Source organism: Bos taurus, chromosome 16 (genome assembly GCF_002263795.3).
Source record: "Bos taurus isolate L1 Dominette 01449 registration number 42190680 breed Hereford chromosome 16, ARS-UCD2.0, whole genome shotgun sequence".
NCBI classification, from domain to species: domain Eukaryota; kingdom Metazoa; phylum Chordata; class Mammalia; order Artiodactyla; family Bovidae; genus Bos; species Bos taurus.
The window spans coordinates 3,710,657-3,733,186 of NC_037343.1; the positions used below are offsets into that span (position 1 = coordinate 3,710,657).

Genomic DNA, 22,530 nt, shown 5'->3' on the forward strand with positions numbered 1-22,530 from the left:
TATGGTGTTTATTAGCTGCTTAGTCTGGTGTTTTGTTCCTGTAGCCTGAACAGACTCAGACACCCACCCTATTCTTCATCCATTGCACTCACTCTTCTGGACACCTTATATGATTATCTGTCTATGGTCCGTTTTTCATGCTAGAATACAAACTCCGTAACAGTATGTTTTGTTCACTGCTCCATCCCTAGAACAGTGCCCAACACACAGTAGTCACTCAGTAAATATGAATGGAATCAATGAATGGAAGTTAGAAAGCAGAATTAGTGAAAGGCAGGTGTAGGTTTCAGAGCTCTCAAGGAGGGGGCAGAATAGCTGACTAACAGCTCAGCTTCTAGAGCTTAACAGCCTGGGTTTGGGTTTCAGCTTTGTCACATACTAGTGTACAAAATGGACAAGTAATTTAACCTCTCTGTGCCTCAGTTGAAAACCACAATAACAGAAAACTAACCAAACTGATCACATGGACCACAGCCTTGCCTAACTCAAAGAAACTATGAACCATGCCCTGTAGGGCCACTCAAGATGGACGGGCCATGGTGGAGAGTTCTGAAAAAATGTGGTCCACTGGAGAAGAGAATGGCAAACCACTTCAGTATTCTTGCCTTGAGAACCCCATGAACAGCATGAAAAGGCAAAAAGATAGGACACTGAAAGATGAACTCTCTAGGTCGGTAGGTGCCCAATATGCTACTGGAGAAGAATGGAGAAATAACTTCCAGAAAAAATGAAGAGACAGAGCCAAAGCAAAAACAGTGCCCAGTTGTGGATGTCACTGGTGATGGAAGTCGAGTTTGATGCTGTAAAAAATAACATTGCATAGGAACCTGGAATGTTAGATCCATGAATCAAGGTGAATTAGAAGTGGTCAAACAGGAGATGGCAAGAGTGAATATCAACATTTTGGGAATCAGTGAACTAAAATGGACTAGAATGGGCAAATATAACTCAGATGACCATTATATCTACTACTGTGGGCAAGAATCCCTTAGAAGAAATGGAGTAGCCCTCATAGTTAACAAGAGTCCAAAATGCAGTACTTGGGTGCAGTCTCAAAAATGAAAGTGATCTCTTAATTTCCAAGACAAGCCATTCAATATCACAGTAATCCATGTCTATGCCCCAACCAGTAATGCTGAAGAAGATGAGTTTGAACGGTTCTATGAAGAGCTACAAGACCCTCTAGAACTAAGTCCCCCCGCCCCCCACCCCAAAAAAAGTCCTTTTCATCACAGCGGACTGGAATACAAAAGTAGGACGTCAAGAGATACCTGGAGTAACAGGCAAGTTTGGCCTTGGAGTACAAAATAGGGCAGGGCAAAGGCTAACAGAGTTTTGCCAAGAGAATGCCCTGGTCATAGTGCATTCATAGTGCAATTCATAGTGCATTTTCCAACAACACGAGAGACTTCTCTATACATGGACATCACCAGATGGTCAACACCGAAATCAAATTGATTATATTCTTTGTAGCCAACGATGGAGAAGCTCTATACAGTCAGCAAAAACAAGACTGGGACCTGACTGTGGCTCAGATCATGAACTCTTTATTGCCAAATTCAGATTTAAATTGAAGAAAGTAGGGAAAACCACTAGACCATTCAGGTATGACCTAAATCAAAGTGACAAATAGAATCAGGGATTAGATTTGATAGAGTGCCCAAAGAAGTATGGATGGAGGTTTGTGACATTGTAGAGCAGGCAGTGATCAAGACCATCCCCAAGGAAAAGAAATGCAAAAAGGCAGAATTGTTATCTGAGGAGGCCTTACAAATAGCTGAAAAAAGAAGAGAAGCTAAAGGCAAAGGAGAAAAGGAAAGATATACCCATTTGAATGCAGCATTCCAAAGAATAGCAAGGAGAGAGAAGAAAGCCTTCCTCAGCAATCAGTGCAAAGACATAGAGGAAAACAATAGAATGGGAAGGACTGGAGATCTCTTCAAGAAAATTGGAGATACCAAGGGAACATTTCATGCAAAGATGGGCACAATAAAGGACAGAAATGGTATGGACCCAACAGAAGCAGAAGATATTAGGAAGAGGTGGCTAGAATACATAGAAAAACGATACAAAAAGGATCCTCATGACCCAGATAACCACAATGGTGTGATGACTCACCTAGAGCCAGACATCCTGGAATGCAAAGCCAAGTGGGCCTTAGGAAGCATTACTACGAGCAAAGCTAGTGGAGGTGATGGAATTCCAGTTGAGCCATTTCAAATCCTAAAAGATGATGCTATCAAAGAGCTGCACTCAATATGCCAGAAACTTTGGAAAACTCAGCAGTGGCCACAGGACTGGAAATGGTCAGTTTTCATTCCAATCCCAAAGAAAGGTATGACAAAGAATGTTCAAACTACCACACAATTGAATTCATCTCACACACTAGGAAAGTAATGCTCAAAATTCTGCAAGCTAGGCTTCAATAGTATGTGAACTGTGAAATTCCAGATGTTTAAGCTGAATTTAGAAAAGGCAGAGAAACCAGAGATCAAATTGTCAACATCCGTTGGATCATCAAAAAAGCAAGAGAATGATTGAAAAACATCTACTTTGGTTTTGTTGATTACGCCAAAGCCTTTGACCATGTGGATCACAACAAACTGTGGAAAATTCTTCAAAAGACGGGAATACCAGACCACCTTACCTGCCTCCTGAGAAGTCTGCATGCAGTTCAAGAAGCAACAGTTAGAACTGGACATGGAACAATGGACTGGTTCCAAATTGGGAGTATGTCAAGGCTGTATATTGTCACTCTGCTTATTTAGCTTATATGCTAAATAGTACATCATGTGAAATGCCAGGCTGGATGATGCACAAGCTGGAATCAAGATTACTGGGAGAAATATCAATAACCTCAGATATGCAGATGACACCACCCTTATGGCAGAAAGTGAAGAGGAACTAAAAAGCCTCTTGATGAAGGTGAAAGAGGAGAGTGAAAAAGGTGGCTTAAAACTCAACATTACAAAAACTAAGATCATGGCATCCAGTCCCATCACTTCATGGCAAATAGATGGGGAAACGATAGAAACAGTGTCAGACTTTATTTTTTTGGTCTCCAAAATCACTGCAGATGGTGACTGCAACCATGAAGTTAAAAGATGTTTGCTTCTTGAGAGAAAAGCTATGACCACACTAGACAGCACATAAAAAGCAGAGATATTACTTTGCTGACAAAAGTCCATCTAGTCAAAGCTGTGATTTTTCCTGTAGTCATGTATGGATGTGAAAGCTGGACTATAAAGAAAGCTGAGCACCGAAGAACTGATGCTTTTGAACTGTGGTGTTGGAGAAGACTCTTGAGAGTCCCTTGGACTGCAAGGAGATCAAACCAGTCCATCCTAAAGGAGATCAGTCCTGAATATTCATTGGAAGGACTGAGGCTGAAGCTGAAACTTCAGTACTTTGGCCACCTGACGTGAAGAGCTGACTCATTAGAAAAGACCCTGATGCTGGGATAGATTGAAGGCAGGAGGAGAAGGGGACGACAGAGGATGAGACGGTTGGATGGCATCATTGACTTGATGGACATGAGTTTGAGCAAGCTCCGGGAGTTGGTGATGGACAGGGAAGCCTGGCATGCTGCAGTCCATGGGGTCACAAAGAATTGGACACAACTGAGTGACTGAACTGAACTGAACTATGCCTCAGTTTCCCCATATGTCTAATGTGGATGATAATATAACACCTAGTTCATAGGACTGTTGTGAGGACTAAAAGAGTTAACATTCATAAACTGCTCAGAACATACTAAGCCTCAATATATGTTTGATCATCTAACAGATTATTGTTCAGGGGATTTTTGCAAAAACTAACACCTATGGCATTCATATGTGTTGTGTTAAAAATAAGCAACCCACCAACCAACCAACCAAGATATTTTGAATTCAGCATTCCCTCCCTACACCATGTTATGCAGAGCTGTATAGTTTTCAAATGATTAACATATATATGATTTTATTTTATCTTTCTATCATTTTTCTATCTTACCCTGTGAAATGAGCAAGAAATAATAATAACTATTTTTTGGCAGTGCTTCATGGCATGCAGACTCCTAGTTCTCCAACCTTTGGTGGAACCTGTGCCCTCTGCTATGGAAGCACAGAATCTAACCACTGGACTGCCAGGGAAATCCCCAAGAAACAATTATTGTTCTCATTGTACAGAAGAGAAAACTGAGGCTAGAAATAATACTAGCTTAATATCACACAAAAACTTCGTTAAAATCACCTGACTTCAAATCTATGGCCCTGTCTCTGATTCCACAGGTAATTCTCTCCCCTGGATGTAGCCTGAAACAGGAAAAAAATCAAATCAGAGACTGGCAGAGATTCTCAGAAGTCCTATAAACACCAGTCTCTCCCATTTTCAGAGTTTTGAAATGCACTTAATTTTCTCCAATCATGGGCTGTTATTGCATATAGAACAGGTGTTTCTGAGACTTTAAGGGCAAGGAAATCTCCCAGAAATTCAAGAGCAATGGATCTGAGGCATCAGATGTCTGGGGAGCTCCCTGCTGGCCAAAGACCTGTCTTCCCAAAACAGCGGCCATGGGCTCAGGACTGTGCCGGGGCATGGCGGCAGGGAGGACGCAGTGAGTTCCACCCACGAGGTCCTCTCTCTGATCCAGTTTGGAGGGTGCAGGCAGAGTCTTCCTGGGGCTAAACGTTCCGTCCGCCTGCTTCCAGACGCTGCATAGGTGTGAGAATTGGATTTTGCTTTTACAAGTGACCACAATGCTAACCAGGCAGCTTGAGTCCCAGCAGTCAGTGAGGGAAGAAGATGAGGAGGTGTGAACAGGATGGATGGCTTCTTTTGTTTGTTCTCTCACTCATTCATTCATTCAGTTCATTCATTCATTTAATTGCACACTTAACAAAGGTAAGTTAAAGAATCTGATTACCTTTATTCACAAACAGATTTAAGCCAATCCTCCTGAAACTCGTCCTGACCCAAGAATAACCACCATTTATTGCTGGCCCTACCACCTTCCCCTGAGACATAAACGGAGATTTATTACAGATCTCACACTTTTAATACACTTTACAACTCTACCAAGATAATATTAAAGATCCCCCCAAATTTCAGATCTGTTTTCTTGGCTAATGCCATAAAGAACAGCAAAGCTAGTTGCGGGTCGTCCTGTGAAAACTCCTTTCATTTTGACCTGTGGTCCTTCTCTACTTCTCTAACTGTGTTTTCTTAGATTCTATATCTGTCAGTTTGGCAGTAACTAATCACAGGGCCAACCTCAGAGCTAGAGTTGTTTGTGTCTCTCCTGAAAGTAGCCTGCCTGGAGCACACCTTTCCAGTGTAGACCCAGGCCTCTGCCACCTTCGACTCTCACACACCATGTAAATGTTTCTCCTGTCCTAAATCAACCCAGGGCCAGGAACCAGATGACTAGGTAAAGAGCCAGTTGCCCCAAAGCCTGTGGAAATTACTTAAGCCAGCCAATCCTAAACTTTTTACTCAGCCCTGCCTTGCCTTTCCTGCAGAAACCCCAACAAAGCCCGTGTTCTAGGGATCACCATTCTTTCTCCTAGTTTTCCTTCCTGGTCACCAAAGACAGAAACATGTTAAGATGTATTATTTGAGGGACTAAAGTGATAATTTAATGTTCATTTTGTGACATGCCAATAGAATATTACAGGAAAGGACCAAATGAACAGAAATGATGGAGAATACTTTACATACTATGAGACACAGTAATTATGGGCTTCCCAGGTAGCTCACTGGGTAAAGAATATGCCTGCAATGCAGGAGACGAAGGACCCTTGTGTTCAATCCCTGGGTCAGGAAGATCCCCTGGAGGAGGACATTGCAACCCACTCTAGTATTTTTGCCTGGGGAATCACATGGACAGAGGAGCCTGGCAGGCTATAGTCCATGAGGTCACAAAGAGTTGGACACGGCTGAAGCGACTGAGCATGTGTTGAGCATCTACTACAAGCAGGCACAGCACATACATAACCCTTAGAGGGAAACATTATTATACCTATGTACAGATGAGACCATGGGTGCTCTGAGAGGTCAGGGGACAGGCCCAAATTCACATAGCTATGGAAAAGAAAGTCAGGCTTCAAACCCAGAATGGCCTGATGCCAAGGCTCAGACTGTGGCTAAAATTTTTAGAATTGAATCCCTGAGTGGTTAAAAAACATGTAATATATGTAGCATACACCGAAGATACAAACTGTAATAACAACATGACTGCCTGTGGCCTTAACCCAACTGGAGAAATAGAAGTCTTCCAGCGTTGTCCTGGTGCCTTGAGTGTCTGGCCCCTATTGCAGCTCTGCCTCCCCTGAACCTGACCCTGAGCCTGTCAAAGGTAAACACAGTCTAAATTTTGGGTCCAGGTTTCCCTTGTTTACTTGCCTTTTATTGCTTTCTGTTGTTTTGCCACATGCATTTATGATAAATATGTATGAAGATAAGCTGTTAAGTTTTAAACTTTACATAAATGGTTTACCATATGTCTTCTATGGCTTGCTATCTTCCAGAGCTTCTGAGTTTCACCCAGTTGATGTATGTGGCTTTATTTATTTCCAGTGCTGGGATGTGCCACTGTTTGAATATACCACATTTTATTTATCTGATTTCCTGGCAGATGTCTAGATCATTTTCAGTTTCTTAAAAAAAATTTTTTGCTATTACAAACAATACAACAAAAAATTCTTTCAGGGGAGACTTTCCTGGTGGTCCAGTGGCTAAGTTTCCATGCTCCCAATGCAGGGGTTCTGGGTTCAATCCCTGGTCAGGAAACTACATCCCACATGCTGCAACTAAGAGTTCACAGGCTCCAACTAAAGATCCCAAATGACACAACTAAAGTCCCCAGATCCCACAAGTAAAGACCCCACATGCTGCAACCAAAAACAAAGATCCTGCATGCCACAACGAGCATCAAAGATCCTGTGTGCCACAAGAAATAAGCAAATTTTTTAAATTCCTTTTTAAAATTGAAATAAAATTGAAGTTTAGTTGATTCACAATATTGTGTTAGGCTCAGGTGTACAGCAAAATGATTTGGTTTTATATATATATATATATATACACATTCTTTTTTAGATTCTTTTTGCATTATAGGTTATTACAAGATACTGAACATAGTTCCCTGTGCTATACAGTAAACTCTTATTGTTTATCAGGGGATCTTCCTGATCCAGGGATCAAACACAGGTCTCCGGCATTGTAGGCAGATTCTTTGTCATCTGAGCCACTAGGAAAGCCCCATTTTGTATATGGTGATGTGTATCCATTAATCCCATATTCCTAATTTATCCCCATCCCTCCTCTTCTCTCTTTGGTAACCATAAATTTGCTTTCTATGTCTGTGGTGAATTTGTTTCTATTTTGTAATTAAGTTCTTTTGTACTATTCTTTAGATTCCACATACAAGTGATATCATATAATATTTGTCTTTGTCTGACTTACTTCACTTGGTATGACAACCTCTAGGTCCATCCATGTTGCTGCAAATGGCATTTATTTCATTTTTTTTCAATGGCTGAGAATTTTCCATTATATATATATTTATATATATATATATTTATGTATATGTATATATACACCATATCTCCTTATCCATTCATCTGTTGATGGACACTTAGATTGTTTCTATGTCTTGTCTATTGTAAATAGTGCTGTTATGAATATTGGGGAGCATGTATCTTTTTGAATTATAGTTTTCTCCAGACACGCTGCTGCTGCTACTGCTGCTAAGTCGCTTCAGTCGTGTCCGACTCTGTACAACCCCATAGATGGCAGCCCACTAGGCTCCTCCATCCCTGGGATTCTCCAGGCAAGAATACTGGAGTGGGTTGCCATTTCCTTCTCCAATGCATGAAAGTGAAAAGTGAAAGTGAAGTCGCTCAGTCGTGCCCGACTCTTAGTGACCCCATGGACTGCAGTCTACCAGGCTCCTCCATCCATGGGATTTTCCAGGCAAGAGTACTGGAGTGGGTTGCCATTGCCTTCTCTGAACATATTCCCAGGTAACTCCTGAGTCCCTTGGATGGCAAGGACAGCAAGAAGAACAAACCAGTCAATCTTAAAGGAAATCAACCCTGATATTCATTGGAAGAACTGATGCTGAAGCTGAAACTCCAGTATTTTGGTCAACTGATTTGAAAAACTGACTCATTGGAAAAGTCCCTCATGCTGGGAAAGATTGAGGGTAGAAGAAGAGGGCATTAGAGGATGAGATGGCTGGATGGCATCACTAATGCAATGGGCATGAGCTTGGGCAAACTCCAGGAGATGGTGAGGGACAGGGAGGCCTGGCATGTGGCAATCCATGGGGTTTGGCTGAACAACTACAACAATGGTAACTTTATTTCTATATTTTAAAGGATCCTCCACAGTGTTCTCCATAATGGCCACACCAACTTACATGCCTACAAATAGCATAGGAGGGTCCCCTTTTCTCTGCACCCTCTTCAGCATGTATGGTTTGTAGACTTCTTGATGGTGGCCATTCTGACTGGAGTGAGGGGATCCCTCACTGTAGTTTTGACTTGTATTTCTTTAATAAGTAGTGATGTTGAGGATTTTTATGTGCCTGTTGACCATCTGTTGTGTTATGTCTTTTTGGAGAAATATCTATTTAGGTCTTCTGCCCATTTTTTTATTGAGTTGTTTGTTTTGTTGTTGTTGAGTTGTATGAGGCTATTTCTATATTTTGGAAATAAAGCCCTTGTTGGTTGCTACCTATGCAAATATTTTCTCCCATCCTGTAGGTTCTCTTTTCATTTTGTTTATGTATGGTGTGAAGGAGTGTTCTAACTTCATTGATTTACATGTGGCTGTCCAGCTTTCCCGATACCACTCATTGAAGAGACTGTCTTTTCTCCATTGTATAGTCTTGCCTCCTTTGTTAAAAATTAGTTGACCCAGCTGTGTGGGTTTATTTCTAGGCTCTCTATTTTGCTCCATTGATCTGTATGTCTGTTTTTGTTCAATACCATGCTATTTTGATTACTATAGCTATTGCATGAAGTCTGGGAGGGTTATGCCTCTAGCTTTGTTCTTTTTCCTCTGGATTTCTTTGGCAATTATAGATCTTCTGTGGTCCCATATAAATTTTAGGATCATTTGTTCTAGTTCTGGGGAAAATACCATTCATACTTTGATAGGGAGCACTTTAAATCTGTAGATTGCTTTGGTTAGTATGACCATTTTAACTATATTGATTCTTCCAACCCAAGCGCACAGGATATGCATTACCCATTTCCTTGAATCTTCTTTGATTTCCTTTATTAATTTTTATATTTCTTAGTGTGTAACTCTTTCACCACTTGGTTAGACTTAATCCTAGGAATTTTATTTTTTTCATGCAAATTTAAACAGGATTTTTGTGTTTACTTTATGATATTTCATTGTTAGTATAAAGAAATGCCACAGATTTCTATACATTAATTTATATCCTTCTCCCTGATGAACCCATTTATCAGTTCTAATAGTTTTGGCTCGATAAAGGGCAGAAATGGTATGGACCTAACAGAAGCAGAAGATATTAAGAAGAGGTGGCAAGAATACACAGAAAAACTAACAAAAAAGATCTTCACAACCCAGATAATCACGATGATGAGATCACTCACCTAGAGCCAGACATCCTGGAATGTGAAGTCAAGTGGGCCTCAGAAAGCATCACTACGAACAAGCTAGTGGAGGTGATGGAATTCCATGTGAGCTATTTCAAATCCTAGAAGATGATGCTGTGAAAGTGCTGCATTCAATATGCCAGCAAATTTGGAAAACTCAGCAGTGGCCACAGGACTGGAAAAGGTCAGTTTTCATTCCAATCCCAAAGAAAGGCAATGCCAAACAATGCTCAAACTACTGCACAATTGCACTCATTTCACAAACTAGTAAAGTAATGCTCAAAATTCTCCAAGCCAGGCTTCAGCAATATGTGAACCGTGAACTTCCAGATGTTCAAGGTGGTTTTAGAAAGGGCAGAGAAACCAGAGATCAAATTGCCAACATGTGCTGGATCATGGAAAAAGCAAGAGAGTTCCAGGAAAACATCTATTTCTGCTTTATTGACTATGCCAAAGCCTTTGACTGTGTGGATCACAATAAACTGTGGAAAATTCTGAAAGAGATGGGAATACCAGACCACCTGACCTGCCTCTTGAGAAATTTGTATGCAGGTCAGGAAGCACCAGTTAGAACTGGACATGGAACAACAGTTCAGTTCAGTTCAGTTCAGTCGCTCAGTCGTGTCCGACTCTTTAAACCCCATGAAATCGCAGCAAGCCAGGCTTCCCTGTCCATCACCAACTCCCGGAGTTCACTCAGACTAACATCCATCGAGTCAGTGATGCCATCCAGCCATCTCATCCTCTGTCGCCCCCTTCTCCTCCTGCCTCCAATCCCTCCCAGCATCAGAGTCTTTTCCAATGAGTCAACTCTTCACATGAGGTGGCCAAAGTACTGGAGTTTCAGCTTTAGCATCATTCCTTCCAAAGAAATCCAAGGGCTGATCTCCTTCAGAATGGACTGGTTGGATGTCCTTGCAGTCCAAGGGACTCTCAAGAGTCTTCTCCAACACCACAGTTCAAAAGCATCAATTCTTCGTCACTCAGCTTTCTTCACAGTCCAACTCTCACATCCATACATGACCACTGGAAAAACCATAGCCTTGACTAGACGGACCTTTGTTGGCAAAGTAGTGTCTCTGCTTTTGAATATGCTATCTAGGTTGGTCATAACTTTCCTTCCAAGGAGTAAGCGTCTTTTAATTTCATGGCTGCAGTCACCATCTGCAGTGATTTTTGGAGCCCCCAAAATAAAGTCTGACACTGTTTCCACTGTTTCCCCATCTATTTCCCATGAAGTGATGGGCCCAGATGCCATGATCTTCGTTTTCTGAATGTTGAGCTTTAAGACAACTTTTTCACTCTCCTCTTTCACTTTCATCAACAGGCTTTTTAGCTCCTCTTCACTTTCTGCCATAAGGGTGGTGTCATCTGCATATCTGACGTTATTGATATTTCTCCTGGCAATCTTGATTCCAGCTTGTGCTTCTTCCAGCCCAGCATTTCTCATGATGTACTCTGCATAGAAGTTAAATAAGCAGGGTGACAATATACAGCCTTGACGTACTCCTTTTCCTATTTGGAACCAGTCTGTTGTTCCATGTCCAGTTCTAACTGTTGCTTCCTGGCCTGCATATAGGTTTCTCAAGAGGCAGGTCAGGTGCTCTGGATTCCCATCTCTTTCAGAATTTTCCACAGTTTATTGTGATCCACACAGTCAAAGGCTTTGGCATAGCCAATAAAGCAGAAATAGATGTTTTTCTGGAACTCTCTTCCTTTTTCCATGATCCAGCACATGTTGGCAATTTGATCCTGGTTCCTCTTCCCTTTCTAAAACCACCTTGAACATCTGAAGTTCATGTATTGCTGAAGCCTGCTTGGAGAATTTTGAGCATTACTTTACTAGTGTGTGAGATGAGTGCAATTGTGCAGTAGTTTGAGCATTGTTTGGCATTGCCTTTCTTTGGGATTGGAATGAAAACTGACCTTTTCCAGTCCTGTGGCCACTGCTGAGTTTTCCAAATTTGCTGGCATATTGAATGCAGCACTTTCACAGCATCATCTTTCAGGATTTGAAAAAGCTCAAATGGAATTCCATCATCTCCACTAGCTTTGTTTGCAGTGATGCTTTCTAAGGCCCACTTGACTTCACATTCCAGTATGTCTGTCTCTAGGTCAGTGATCACACCATCGTGATTATCTGGGTTGTGAAGATCTTTTTGTACAGTTCTTCTGTGTATTTCTGCCACCTCTTCCTAATATCTTCTGCTTCTGTTAGGTCCATACCATTTCTGTCCTTTATTGAGCCCATCTTTGCATGAAATATTCCCTTGGTATCTCTAATTTTCTTGAAGAGATCTCTAGTCTTTCCCATTCTGTTGTTTTCCTCTATTTCTTTGCATTGATCGCTGAAGAAGGCTTTCTTATCTCTTCTTGCTATTCTTTGGAACTCTGCATTCAGATGCTTATATCTTTCCTTTTCTCCTTTGCTTTTCACTTCTCTTCTTTTCACAGCTATTTGTAAGGCTTCCCCAGACAGCCATTTTGCTTTTTTGCATTTCTTTTCCATGGGGATGGTCTTGATCCCTGTCCCCTGTACAATGTCACAAACCTTCATCCATAGTTCATCAGGCACTCTATCTATCAGATCTAGGCCCTTAAATCTATTTCTCACTTCCACTGTATAATCCTAAGGGATTTGATTTAGGTCATACCTGAATGGTCTAGTGGTTTTCCCTACTTTCTTCAATTTCAGTCTGAATTTGGCAATAAGGAGTTCATGATCTGAGCCACAGTCAGCTCCTGGTCTTGTTTTTGCTGACTGTATAGAGCTTCTCCATCTTTGGCTGCAAAAAATATAATCAATCTGATTTCGGTGTTGACCATCTGGTGATGTGCATGTGTAGAGTCTTCTCCTGTGTTCTTGGAAGAAGGTGTTTGCTATGACTAGTGCATTTTCTTGGCAAAACTCTATTAGTCTTTGCCCTGCTTCATTCTGTATTCCAAGGCCAAATTTGTCTGTTACTCCAGGTGTTTCTTGACTTCCTACTTTTGCATTCCAGTCCCCTATAATGAAAAGGACATCCTTTTTGGGTGTTAGTTCTAGAAGGTCTTGTACGTCTTCATAGAACCATTCAACTTCAGCTTCTTCAGCGTTACTGGTTGGGGCATAGACTTGGATTACTGTGATATTGAATGGTTTGCCTTGGAAACGAACAGAGATCATTCTGTCATTTTTGAGATTGCATCCAAGTACTGCATTTCGGACTCTTTTGTTGACCATGATGGATACTCAATTTCTTCTAAGGGATCCCTCCTGCAGTAGTAGATATAATGGTCATCTGAGTTAAATTCACCCATTCCAGTCCATTTCAGTTTGCTGATTCCTAGAATGTTGACATTCACTCTTGCCATCTCTTGTTTGACCACTTCCAATTTGCCTTGATTCATGGACCTGACATTCCAGGTTCCTATGCAATATTGCTCTTTACAGCATCGGACCTTGCTTCTATCATCAGTCACACCCACAGCTGGGTATTGTTTTTGCTTTGGCTCCATCCCTTCATTCTTTCTGGAGTTATTTCTCCACTGATCTCCAGTAGCATATTGGGCACCTACTGCCCTGGCGAGTTTCTCTTTCAGTATCCTATCATTTTGCCTTTTCATACTGTCCATGGGGTTCTCAAGGCAAGAATACTGAAGTGGTTTGCCATTCCCTTCTCCAGTGGACCACATTCTGTCAGCTGTTTCCACCATGACCCGCCCGTCTTGGGTGGCCCCACGGGCATGGCTTAGTTTCATTGAGTTAGACAAGGCTGTGGTTCTAGTGTGATTAGATTGACCAGTTTTCTGTGAGTATGGTTTCAGTGTGCCTGCCCTCTGATGCCCTCTTGCAACACCTACCGTCTTACTTGGGTTTCTCTTACCTTGGACGTGGGGTATCTCTTCACAGCTGCTCCAGCAAAGCGGAGCCGCTGCTGGAACAACAGACTGGTTCCAAATAGGAAAAGGAGTACATCAAGGCTGTATATTGTCACCGTGCTTATTTAACTTCTATGCAGAGTACATCATGAGAAACGCTGGGCTGGAAGAAGCACAAGCTGGAATCAAGATTGCCGGGAGAATATCAATAACATCAGATATGCAGATGACACCACCCTTATGGCAGAAAGTGGAGAGGAACTAAAAAGCCTCTTGATGAAAGTAAAAGAGGAGAGTGAAAAAGTTGTCTTAAAGCTCAACATTCAGAAAACTAAGATCATGGCATTTGGTCCCATCACTTTATGGCAAATAGATGGGGAAACAGTGGAAACAGTGTCAGACTTTATTTTTTGGGCTCCAAAATCACTGCAGATGGTGACTGCAGCCATGAAATTAGAAGACGCTTACTCCTTGGAAGGAAAGTTATGACCAACCTAGATAGCATATTCAAAAGCAGAGACATTACTTTGCCAACAAAGGTCTGTCTAGTCAAGGCTATGGTTTTTCCAGTGGTCATGTATGGATGTGAGAGTTGGACTGTGAAGAAAGCTGAGCGCTGAAGAATTGATGCTTTTGAATTGTGGTGTTGGAGAAGACTCTTGAGAGTCCCTTGGACTGCAAAGAGATCCAACCAGGCCATTCTAAAGGAGATCAGTCCTAGGTGTTTTTTGGAAGGAATGATGCTAAAGCTGAAACTGCATTATTTTGGCCACCTCATGCGAAGAGTTTACTCATTGGAAAAGACTCTGATTATGGGAGGGATTGGAGGCAGGAGCAGAAGGGGACGACAGAGGATGAGATGGCTCGATGGCAACACCGACTCAGTGGACATGAGTTTGGGTGAACTCCGGAAGTTTGTGATGGACAGAGAGTCCTGGTGTGCTGCGATTCATGGCATCGCAAAGAGTTGGATATGACTGAGTGACTGAACTGAACTGAATAGTTTTGGTGTGGAGTTTTTAGGGTTTTCTATGTAGTGTATAATGTTATCTGCATTTAATGAGAATTTTACTTCTTCCTTCTGATTTGGATACCTTTCTTTTCTTTTCTTGTCTGATTACTGTGGCTAGGACTTCCAATACTATGTCGAATAGAAGTAGTTAAAGTGAGCAACCTTGTCTCGTTCCAGAATTTAGTGGGAGGGCTTTCAGACTTTTACTGTTTAGTATTATGTCGGCCATGGGAGAAAATTCTTGATTATGTCCTCTGGTGCACCAGGAAGGGTTGTGCCTGTGCAGGGGCAGAACTGTAGGATTGGAGGGCCTGTATGTGGTGCCTTACTCAATGTAGCCCCCAAATAATTGCACCAGTTTACTTTGGAGCTTATAAGCTAGAGCAGCATCTTTTCAGGGGTCAATGTTTTGGTGAGGAAAGGGGGTTCCAGGGTGTTGATAAACTGGTAAGCCCTGAGATTAGCCTTGGGAAATTCCCAAAGCAGTGCACAGACTTGATAGTTTATCTCCAGAGCTGAATGTCTGAGACTGGAAACACTTGCTCAGTTACTAGCTAACATCCCAGTAAAGAGGATCCTCCTCTAGGACACAGGAGAACCAAGAGAACCTGAGGGGCTCTCACCATATCCCAGAGGACTCGGCATCTCGGCCGGAGCATGTGGGCTGGGAGGGCTTCTTAAGTGGCAGAATCTACGTTTGTCAGCCTTGGATTCTAGGCCGTAGGATGTGACTGATTGGAGGCAGGCAGATCCTGGTTGGAGTTTTGCTTCTCTCCCTGTTTGTTCTTTTTTTCCATCAATACTCATTTTCCTTCTTTTAAATTATTGATTATATAATACATTCAAAGAATTCAAAATTTGAATTGCAAAATTATACAAAGAAGAGTCTTGCTGTCTCTCCTGTCTTGTGTTTGCGTAGTCTCTCTCTGAAAGGTAATCACTTTTATCCACTTCCTGTGCATTCTTCTAGAGTTTTCTTTATGTACAAGCAAAAATGAACATAAAGTCTTATTTGAGTCTCCTGTTATAGAAGATATAGCATATAATTCCCATGATTCTGCATTGCTTTTTAATGTAGCAGTGCATATCAGATATCTATTCCAGGTCATTACATAAAACATTCAATTGTAATTTAAAAAAATACATGTGTAGTATTCTATTAAATTTCACAATATTTGTAATCTACTATGCACCAGTCTCCATGCTGAGTGCTGGGGTTAAAGTGATTAATCAGAATAGGCCCTGCCTTCAGGGATACTACAGTCTAGGCAAATGGACAAACAACTGTGATAAAGTACTGGAGGAGCTGTTCCTTCCAAAACTATTTCTCCAGCCCCAACCACTTGTCAGGCATTGCTCTGGGAACGGGGGAGAAGATAGTGAATAAAACCAATGAAAATGCCTGCCCTGTGGCACTTCCATCCTAGTGGAGCTGAAGTTCTGGCACTGTGTTTACGGAGGGCTCGGGGATATACACAGTGGGGCCCCTCACTTTGTCTCGGGATCAGGGAATCCTTACTGAAGAGGATAATGATTTAGCTGATAATTAGTAGCTAAGGAGGAATTAGATTGGTGCAGGGCCAGAGAGGAACCAGTGCTCCCAACAGAGGTCCCCATGCCAGACGTGGCAGGGAGGCGAGAGGCATGTCTGGGGACTGAGAGAAGGTCCTTTGTTTGCAGCTGTGAGAGAAGCTGTGGCCAGAGCTGAGCCCCGATAAGCAGGCCCTGGCTGGTGGGGGCAACCCTTGCAGATCCCAGGAACTGTCCTGTGGATGCCACTGCAATGGCTGCCGTGCAGAGCAGCCAGCAAAGGGACAAGAGGGCAAGTGCTGCTGCAAGGGCTGCAGTGCGGAGCAGCCAAGAAAGGGATCAGCAGGAAGGCGGCGGGCTCCAGGCGAGGGCAGTGTGGTCCAGGAGAGGCATGCAGTCGGCTGGACCTGCTGGAGCAGAGAATGAGGGGAGAAGGGAATGATTCCAAGAGAAGGATGAGGTAGGATGTGAAGGGAGGAGGGGAAGCCTCTGAAAGGTGAGGCCAAGGCCTCCCCCCATGGCTGTTCTGGGGCTTCACTGCTGTGAGGAAGGCTCTCAGCAGCGTTTCTGTCCCCGCACTGCCAACACCGCTTCAGGTGGTTTTTTGCTCTCCTCCAAGCCTACGAGCTTATTTATACTTTGTCTATACTTCAGCAAGGGAAATCCACTCTCTGATCTTCTAATCCCTTGCTCCCCACCCCCTCCACCCAACACACACACACACACATACAGGCACACACTGGTCCTGGTACAGCGGTGCAAGCCGCTGCCCTCTAATGGAACTCAACTTCCCGCCATGCCTGACCCTGCTTCCAGCTTTCACCTTGGGGGGAGCCTCCGGGTGTGCACGCCACAGGTCTGGCCTCACACCGGTCCACTGTCGCAGCTGGGTCTGCTGTGCATGGTAGTGGGTCTTGGGTGTTGCTGCGGCCAGCGTGGCTGCCCCTGGGACTGAGCTTCTGGGAACAGGACCACATCGTGGGTGCCTGCTGGTGCCTGAGAGCAGGACCTGCCCCTGGCTGTGGAGGGAGCAGTGGGAGCCTCTGAGGAAGAGCAAACACAGAAACAGCATTTCCCCCAATTCCCATGGGTGGTGGGGCCCAGCCAGGTTTGTTTGGCAATAAGATGTTTTTTTTTCCAAGGCCCATGGGCATGTATGGGCTTCCCTTGTGGCCCAGCTGGTAAAGACTCCGCCTGCAAAGCAGGAGACCCCGGTTCGATTCCTGGGTCAGAAAGATCCTCTGGAGAAGGGATAGACTACCCACTCCAGTATTGTTGAATTTCCTTTGTGGCTCAGCTGGTAAAGAATCCACCTGCAATGCAGATCTGGGTTGGATCCCTGGGTTGGGAAGATCCCCTGGAGAAGGCAAAGGCTACCCACTCCAGTATTCTGGCCTGGAGAATTCCATGGACTCTATAGTCTATGGGGTGGCTAAGAGTGGGACACGACCGAGTGACTTTCACTTTCACGTTTATGGGTGTGTGCCACACAGAGCCCTGGGCTGGATTCTCTCGATTATTCACTAGCAGCCTGCAGCTGCCCCTTGAAGCAGGGCTGTGGTGGGTCCAGGAAGGGCCTGGTCACCCAGTCTTGCTGGCTGGGTCCCCTCTCTGAAGGGATGCTGAGGGCAGGGCCCCATGACTTGCTGCCCCACCCTCATGCAGGCTCTAGTGGGCTCTCCTGAGCCCGGAGTTAGAGCCCCCACACCTTGCCTCTCTCTGCCAATAATACCTGCCCCTGCGGGGTGGGAACTGAGGGCCAGCCTGACTCAGGCATGGGGCTGGGGGTGAGGAGCAGCCCACAGGGTTTCAGCTCAGTTCCATCTTGAGGCTGGTCACTAGCATGTCCCTTAGTCGTGACAGGAGCGAGGCTGTGGGCCGTGGCCCCCACTCTCCACCCACATGTGAACATTCAGTCCTGGCCCCTGACTCCAGACAAGACTCAGAATGTGTGGTTTGGGCCTGGGGTTGGATCTCCACGTGACTTTTGCAAAGACAGAACCTTTTATCTCCAAGCAGCTCAGGTGGGCCTGGCCAGGGTTTGTCATTCTGGAGAGCCCTGAGAAAATATGCTTACTCAGTCATGACTTCCTAGGCAGGTGGTACCTGGGCTCAGAAGGACCCCATGCTTGTTTCAATAGCTCAGTGTGGCTTGGAACTTGTCATGATTTTTGGACAAGGGACAAGGCATTTTCATTTTGCAGTGGGCACTGACCATTATGGCCCTGTCATTTTACTTTTTGATGTCTTTGTCTTCTTTTGAATTTTGAACTATGCAGATATTGAAAAAAAAAAAAAAAAGACTTTAAAAGCCAAATACCACAAAGGATTAAAACTAAGAAAGACATTTATTATCTGTTGTGCACTTTTAGAATGGTCCCTACGCCCACTGAAGTGCACCAGCTGTGGCACACATTCCACGCACCATGCAGCCAGTCCACAGTCCCACTGCCCCCCAGGACAGCCCGCATGACACGCAGAGTGCCGCCCCCGCGAAGGACGCAGGGACAGAGCTGTGCGCCGGGCCGCCTGTTCCTGTGGGGAGAAGGGGTTCCCCAAACTCTTACTGACCCCTCACCTCCCCTTTCCTCTACCTCTGGGCGAATCTGCAGTATCAGGTGACGCTTGGAAGTCCTGCGCTAACATTCAGGGAAGGGTACTTCTGTGTAGACAGGAGACTTCTGTGGTGGGCATGGATGTGGCCACGGAAACCCTGGGGGGCGGTCGGTCATCTCGCCGACTCCCTTCAGGCTGGGCTCTGTAAGTGCTGCTCGTCACCAGCAGAAAAAAAATTACGGCTGTAGCATCTGCAGGAACAGACTACCCAGCTTTCCAGGATTTATCACCGATGCTGATTTCTTGCCTGAATCACTGATGCAGCAGTTTTTGCCCATCTCTCAGTAGGATTAAGAAATTGGGATGTTTCTGCCTCGGAATCTCGAAGGACTGAAAATGCCCGGAGCCAAAGAACGAGCTCTGAGCATCTCAGCAGAGGAAAACTGCGGCCCTCCCAGCGTCCATGGAGCCGCCCTTTCCTGCTCTCCTGGGAGGCGCACTGCTGCCCTCTGGTGGCCGGCTGACAAGGAGCCTTCCGGTGCTGGTGGCAAGGGGCGGGGGGCGGGGGGGGGGCGGTGTCCACCTTGTCTCTGGAATAGCAGCTTTGAGTTCTCAGGTTAATGAGTGTCTTTTCACTGTCCCTGGAATAAAACAAGCTTGTCCTTGACCTGGAGCCTTGGCCCTTGCTTCTACTTGTGCTCAGAACGCTCTTCGTCCAGTTCAGATGGCAGCCGTTTTCTCATTCTCCAGCCTTTGGGCCAACGTCGCTTCCCCAGGGAAGCTCTCCTGGGCTACTTTGTCTGAAACATCTGAAACAGCACCTAACGCCACCCTCCGTCCTTCTCTCTCCCATTACCTTGCTTGGTTCAAGCGCTTACCTGCTAATTGAAAACATCTGGTCAAATTCTGGGTTTACTGCCTCCCTCCCTCTCCAGAACGTCAGACCAGGAGAGCAAGGTCTTCGTAACACGCGTCCCTGGACCTCAAGGCATCATACATAGTAGATACCCAAAAGGACGTGTTGAGGGAATGGCAGTGTGTCTCCACGGGAGTGCCTGGGATTGAAGCCGAGCTTCTGGTCCTTAAGAGCCACAGGATGTGGGCAGGGCACGTGCTACCCTCGTGTGGCAGACCAACCAGCTGAGGCCGCAGCCTGAGCCAAGGAGACACTCGCGGTCCCGGAGGGTCTTCCTGTGCTCCCTCTGTCCTGTGCTCCGGGGGCACAGACAGACAGTCTGTCCCAGGCCTGAACAGCTGCTGCCAGGGGTTGAGGGGGACCTCCTCCCCAGCCCTGGTTGCAGGGACCCTGGTCCACAGCTGTGCGGAGGCTCTAAGGGGGTGGGGTGCGGTGGGCGCGCTGAGGAAGGCTGGTCCATCACCTCCACACACAGCGGCCTGGATGCAGGGATGCGCCTTCCAGAGCAGGAGGTGTCCAGGGAGGGTGCAGGGCAGGAAAGCCGGGGCCAGCGAGGGGGCTGTGACTCCTCTGGGACTCGGCTGGGACTTCCCGGGTTCCGCCCTGTCTGCATTCAGTCTGAGGCGGGGCTGGTCTGGAGCCCGCAGGGAGGCGAGGGCCGCGGCTGGCCTCGGAGCCTGGCTGCCGACTGAGCGCGGGCGGCCGGCGGGCCAGCTCAGCGCACGCTCCGTCCTTGGGCGCGCAGAGCCGGGGTCCGGAGGGTCAGCAGCATCTGCTCTTGGGCTGGTCTTCCGGTGAGAGCTTGATGGAGTCTGTGAGGTAGCTCTCTAAGATGCTTCGATACTGCGGAAGGAAAAGAGGCGTCAGCGTTCGCCTCCCAGCGGGCTAAGCTCCCCCTGCCCTCTATTTCTCAATGGCTGCTGGTGGTCGGGCTTTCTGTTCACTCGCCTTGTGCAGCTGGGAGGCCCAGAGGACGTCTTCCCCGCCCGCTCCTGCCTCACCTCCTTCTCCAGCTACTTCCCTGGAGCCCAGAGCAGGCCGGCGGCTGCATGAGCTCCTGACCTCCAGCCGGGTCCCCTCACTCACCATTCTCCAGAGAGGACAACCCGGGGGACGTCTGACCTCAGGTGACAGAGATGATGACAGACCGCTGCTCGTGTCTGCAGAAGACGTCCCTGCGGACGTCCCCACACACCAGCTCCCAACCTCCCCTTTATCCTCTGTCCCTCCCACGTCCAGGGAGCCCTCCCAAAAACAGACTCAATGTTTCTACTGGGCCTTTTTGCTTCTCTGCCCACCCTCTCAAAGTCTCCTATCCCAGCAAGGTCCAGAGAAAGCCTACGGTCAGCCTAACAAGCCTCTGCCCACCTGGCTGGCCACCCCTTTGCCATGAGCCGCCCTTCTTGGCACAGGGGTGAGGCAGGCAGGCTGTCCTCCCACAGGAGATGGGCCTCTTCTTAGAGGGATCCTGTCTCTTTCTCTGCTCATGCTCCCCCATCTCTGAGCTCCCAGCCTTCACACTCCTCCCATGGCGGGTGTAGTGTGTGTAATGGTGAGTGGATCACTCACCACCCACACCAGTGGATATGCTGGTGTGGACCTGAGCTGGGAACCAGCCCCCTCCAAGCGGCTGTCTGTCTCAAGTGCCCCTCCGAGGGGACAATTTCCAGAATGATGTCTGTTCCTTTACTTCCTCTGTGGGTCCCAGCTGGGAAATGTCAACCAAATCCTTAGTACCCATGACTCTGGATCCCAGGAGGCTGCTTCGCCCTCATGATGGTGGCCCCCAAGACGCACAAGAAGGTCCTCTGATGCCCTACCGCTCACTGCCACCCTCAGGCTGAGCAGTAGTTCAGCCTGACAGCCCAGAACTCAGGGCACTGGGCCTGGGACCCAGCCCTTCTTCATGTGTTTGCTTCTTGCAGAGCCCCCATCTCCCAGCTCTACCGGCCAGCAGAGCACAGCTACCCTTAGTCAGCCTGGATGATGGGCCTGGAGTAGCCCTCAGCAAATTCTCTGGGGAAATTAGAATTTTCTTTGTCACATATGCATGTGTGCATGCTAAGTCCCTTCAGCTGTGTCCACCTCTTTGCGACCCTATGGACTGTAGCCCTCTAGGCTCCTCTGTCCATGGGATTCTCTGGGCAAGAATACTGGAGTGGGTTGCCATGCCCTCCTCCCTTACCCACCCAGAGATGGAACCCATGTTTCTTACATCTCATGCACTGGCAGGTGGGTTCTTTAGCACTAGCGCCACCTGGGAAGCCTTGTCATATATATATATTAATAGCAAGTATTAGTTTTGGGGAGTGGAGGCCTGCATCTCCCAATGAAAGCCTGTCCCTCCAGGGATGTCTCCACGCCAGTCCCGTATCCCCCTCTGCTGGGGAGGATCCTAGCCCACTGCTTGTAGACCCAGCCCAGCACACCCCAGATATCCTCACCCCGAGAGAGCAGACTCCTACCCAGAGGTGCCCAAGCAGAGAAAATGGCTAGAGAAGCTCCTTCTCCCAGCACCATCGAGGCCTGGTGTGCGGGCTGGGTCTGCACGGCTCGGGACACCGCCCAGTCCTGCAGTCAGCCCCTTCTGCAGGGCATGCACACTCCACTGAGCTGACTGTGGTTAAAAGCCTGACTCTTCTGAGCCTCACAGGGAGGGCAAGGAGGAGCCGAGCATTACTGTTTAGGCTGACCGATTCACTGCTTCCAGAAAGACAGGCTTTTGAAAGGAGCCTCTTATTTTAGTGCTCTGTCAGTCCCCCTCTCACCGGGAACAACAAAGATACCTTGGCTGGAGTCAGAACATTTCTTCTTGGACCTGTTGGGCCAGGAGGCTGGGCCTGCTGTTTCACCACCCTGAGAGTGCCCCAGCCTCACATCCAGGCTGGTTGAGACCATGAGCAGAGCCTGGGCCTCAGCCTCAGTGCCGGACTGTGGGAGGAGAGTCTGAGCTGCCGGAGCAGCTCTGCACTTTGGGGAACAAACAGAATGCTACTTGGGAGGATGTGAGAAGCCTACTCATCCGTTACACAGGTAAAGATTGA

General features: G+C 46.3%; 1 protein-coding gene across 2 annotated transcripts in view; it reads right to left on the bottom strand.

Moving 5' to 3' along the window:
* Positions 1-18,343: 18,343 nt before the first annotated feature.
* Positions 18,344-22,530, bottom strand: part of RAB7B (RAB7B, member RAS oncogene family) — a 28,294-nt gene continuing 24,107 nt past the window's right edge. For both annotated transcript variants that reach the window (XM_024976353.2, NM_001078013.1), the window contains 1 exon segment: positions 18,344-20,329. In XM_024976353.2, coding sequence (XP_024832121.1) covers positions 20,249-20,329 — 81 coding nt within the window. In that variant the 3' untranslated portion in view covers positions 18,344-20,248.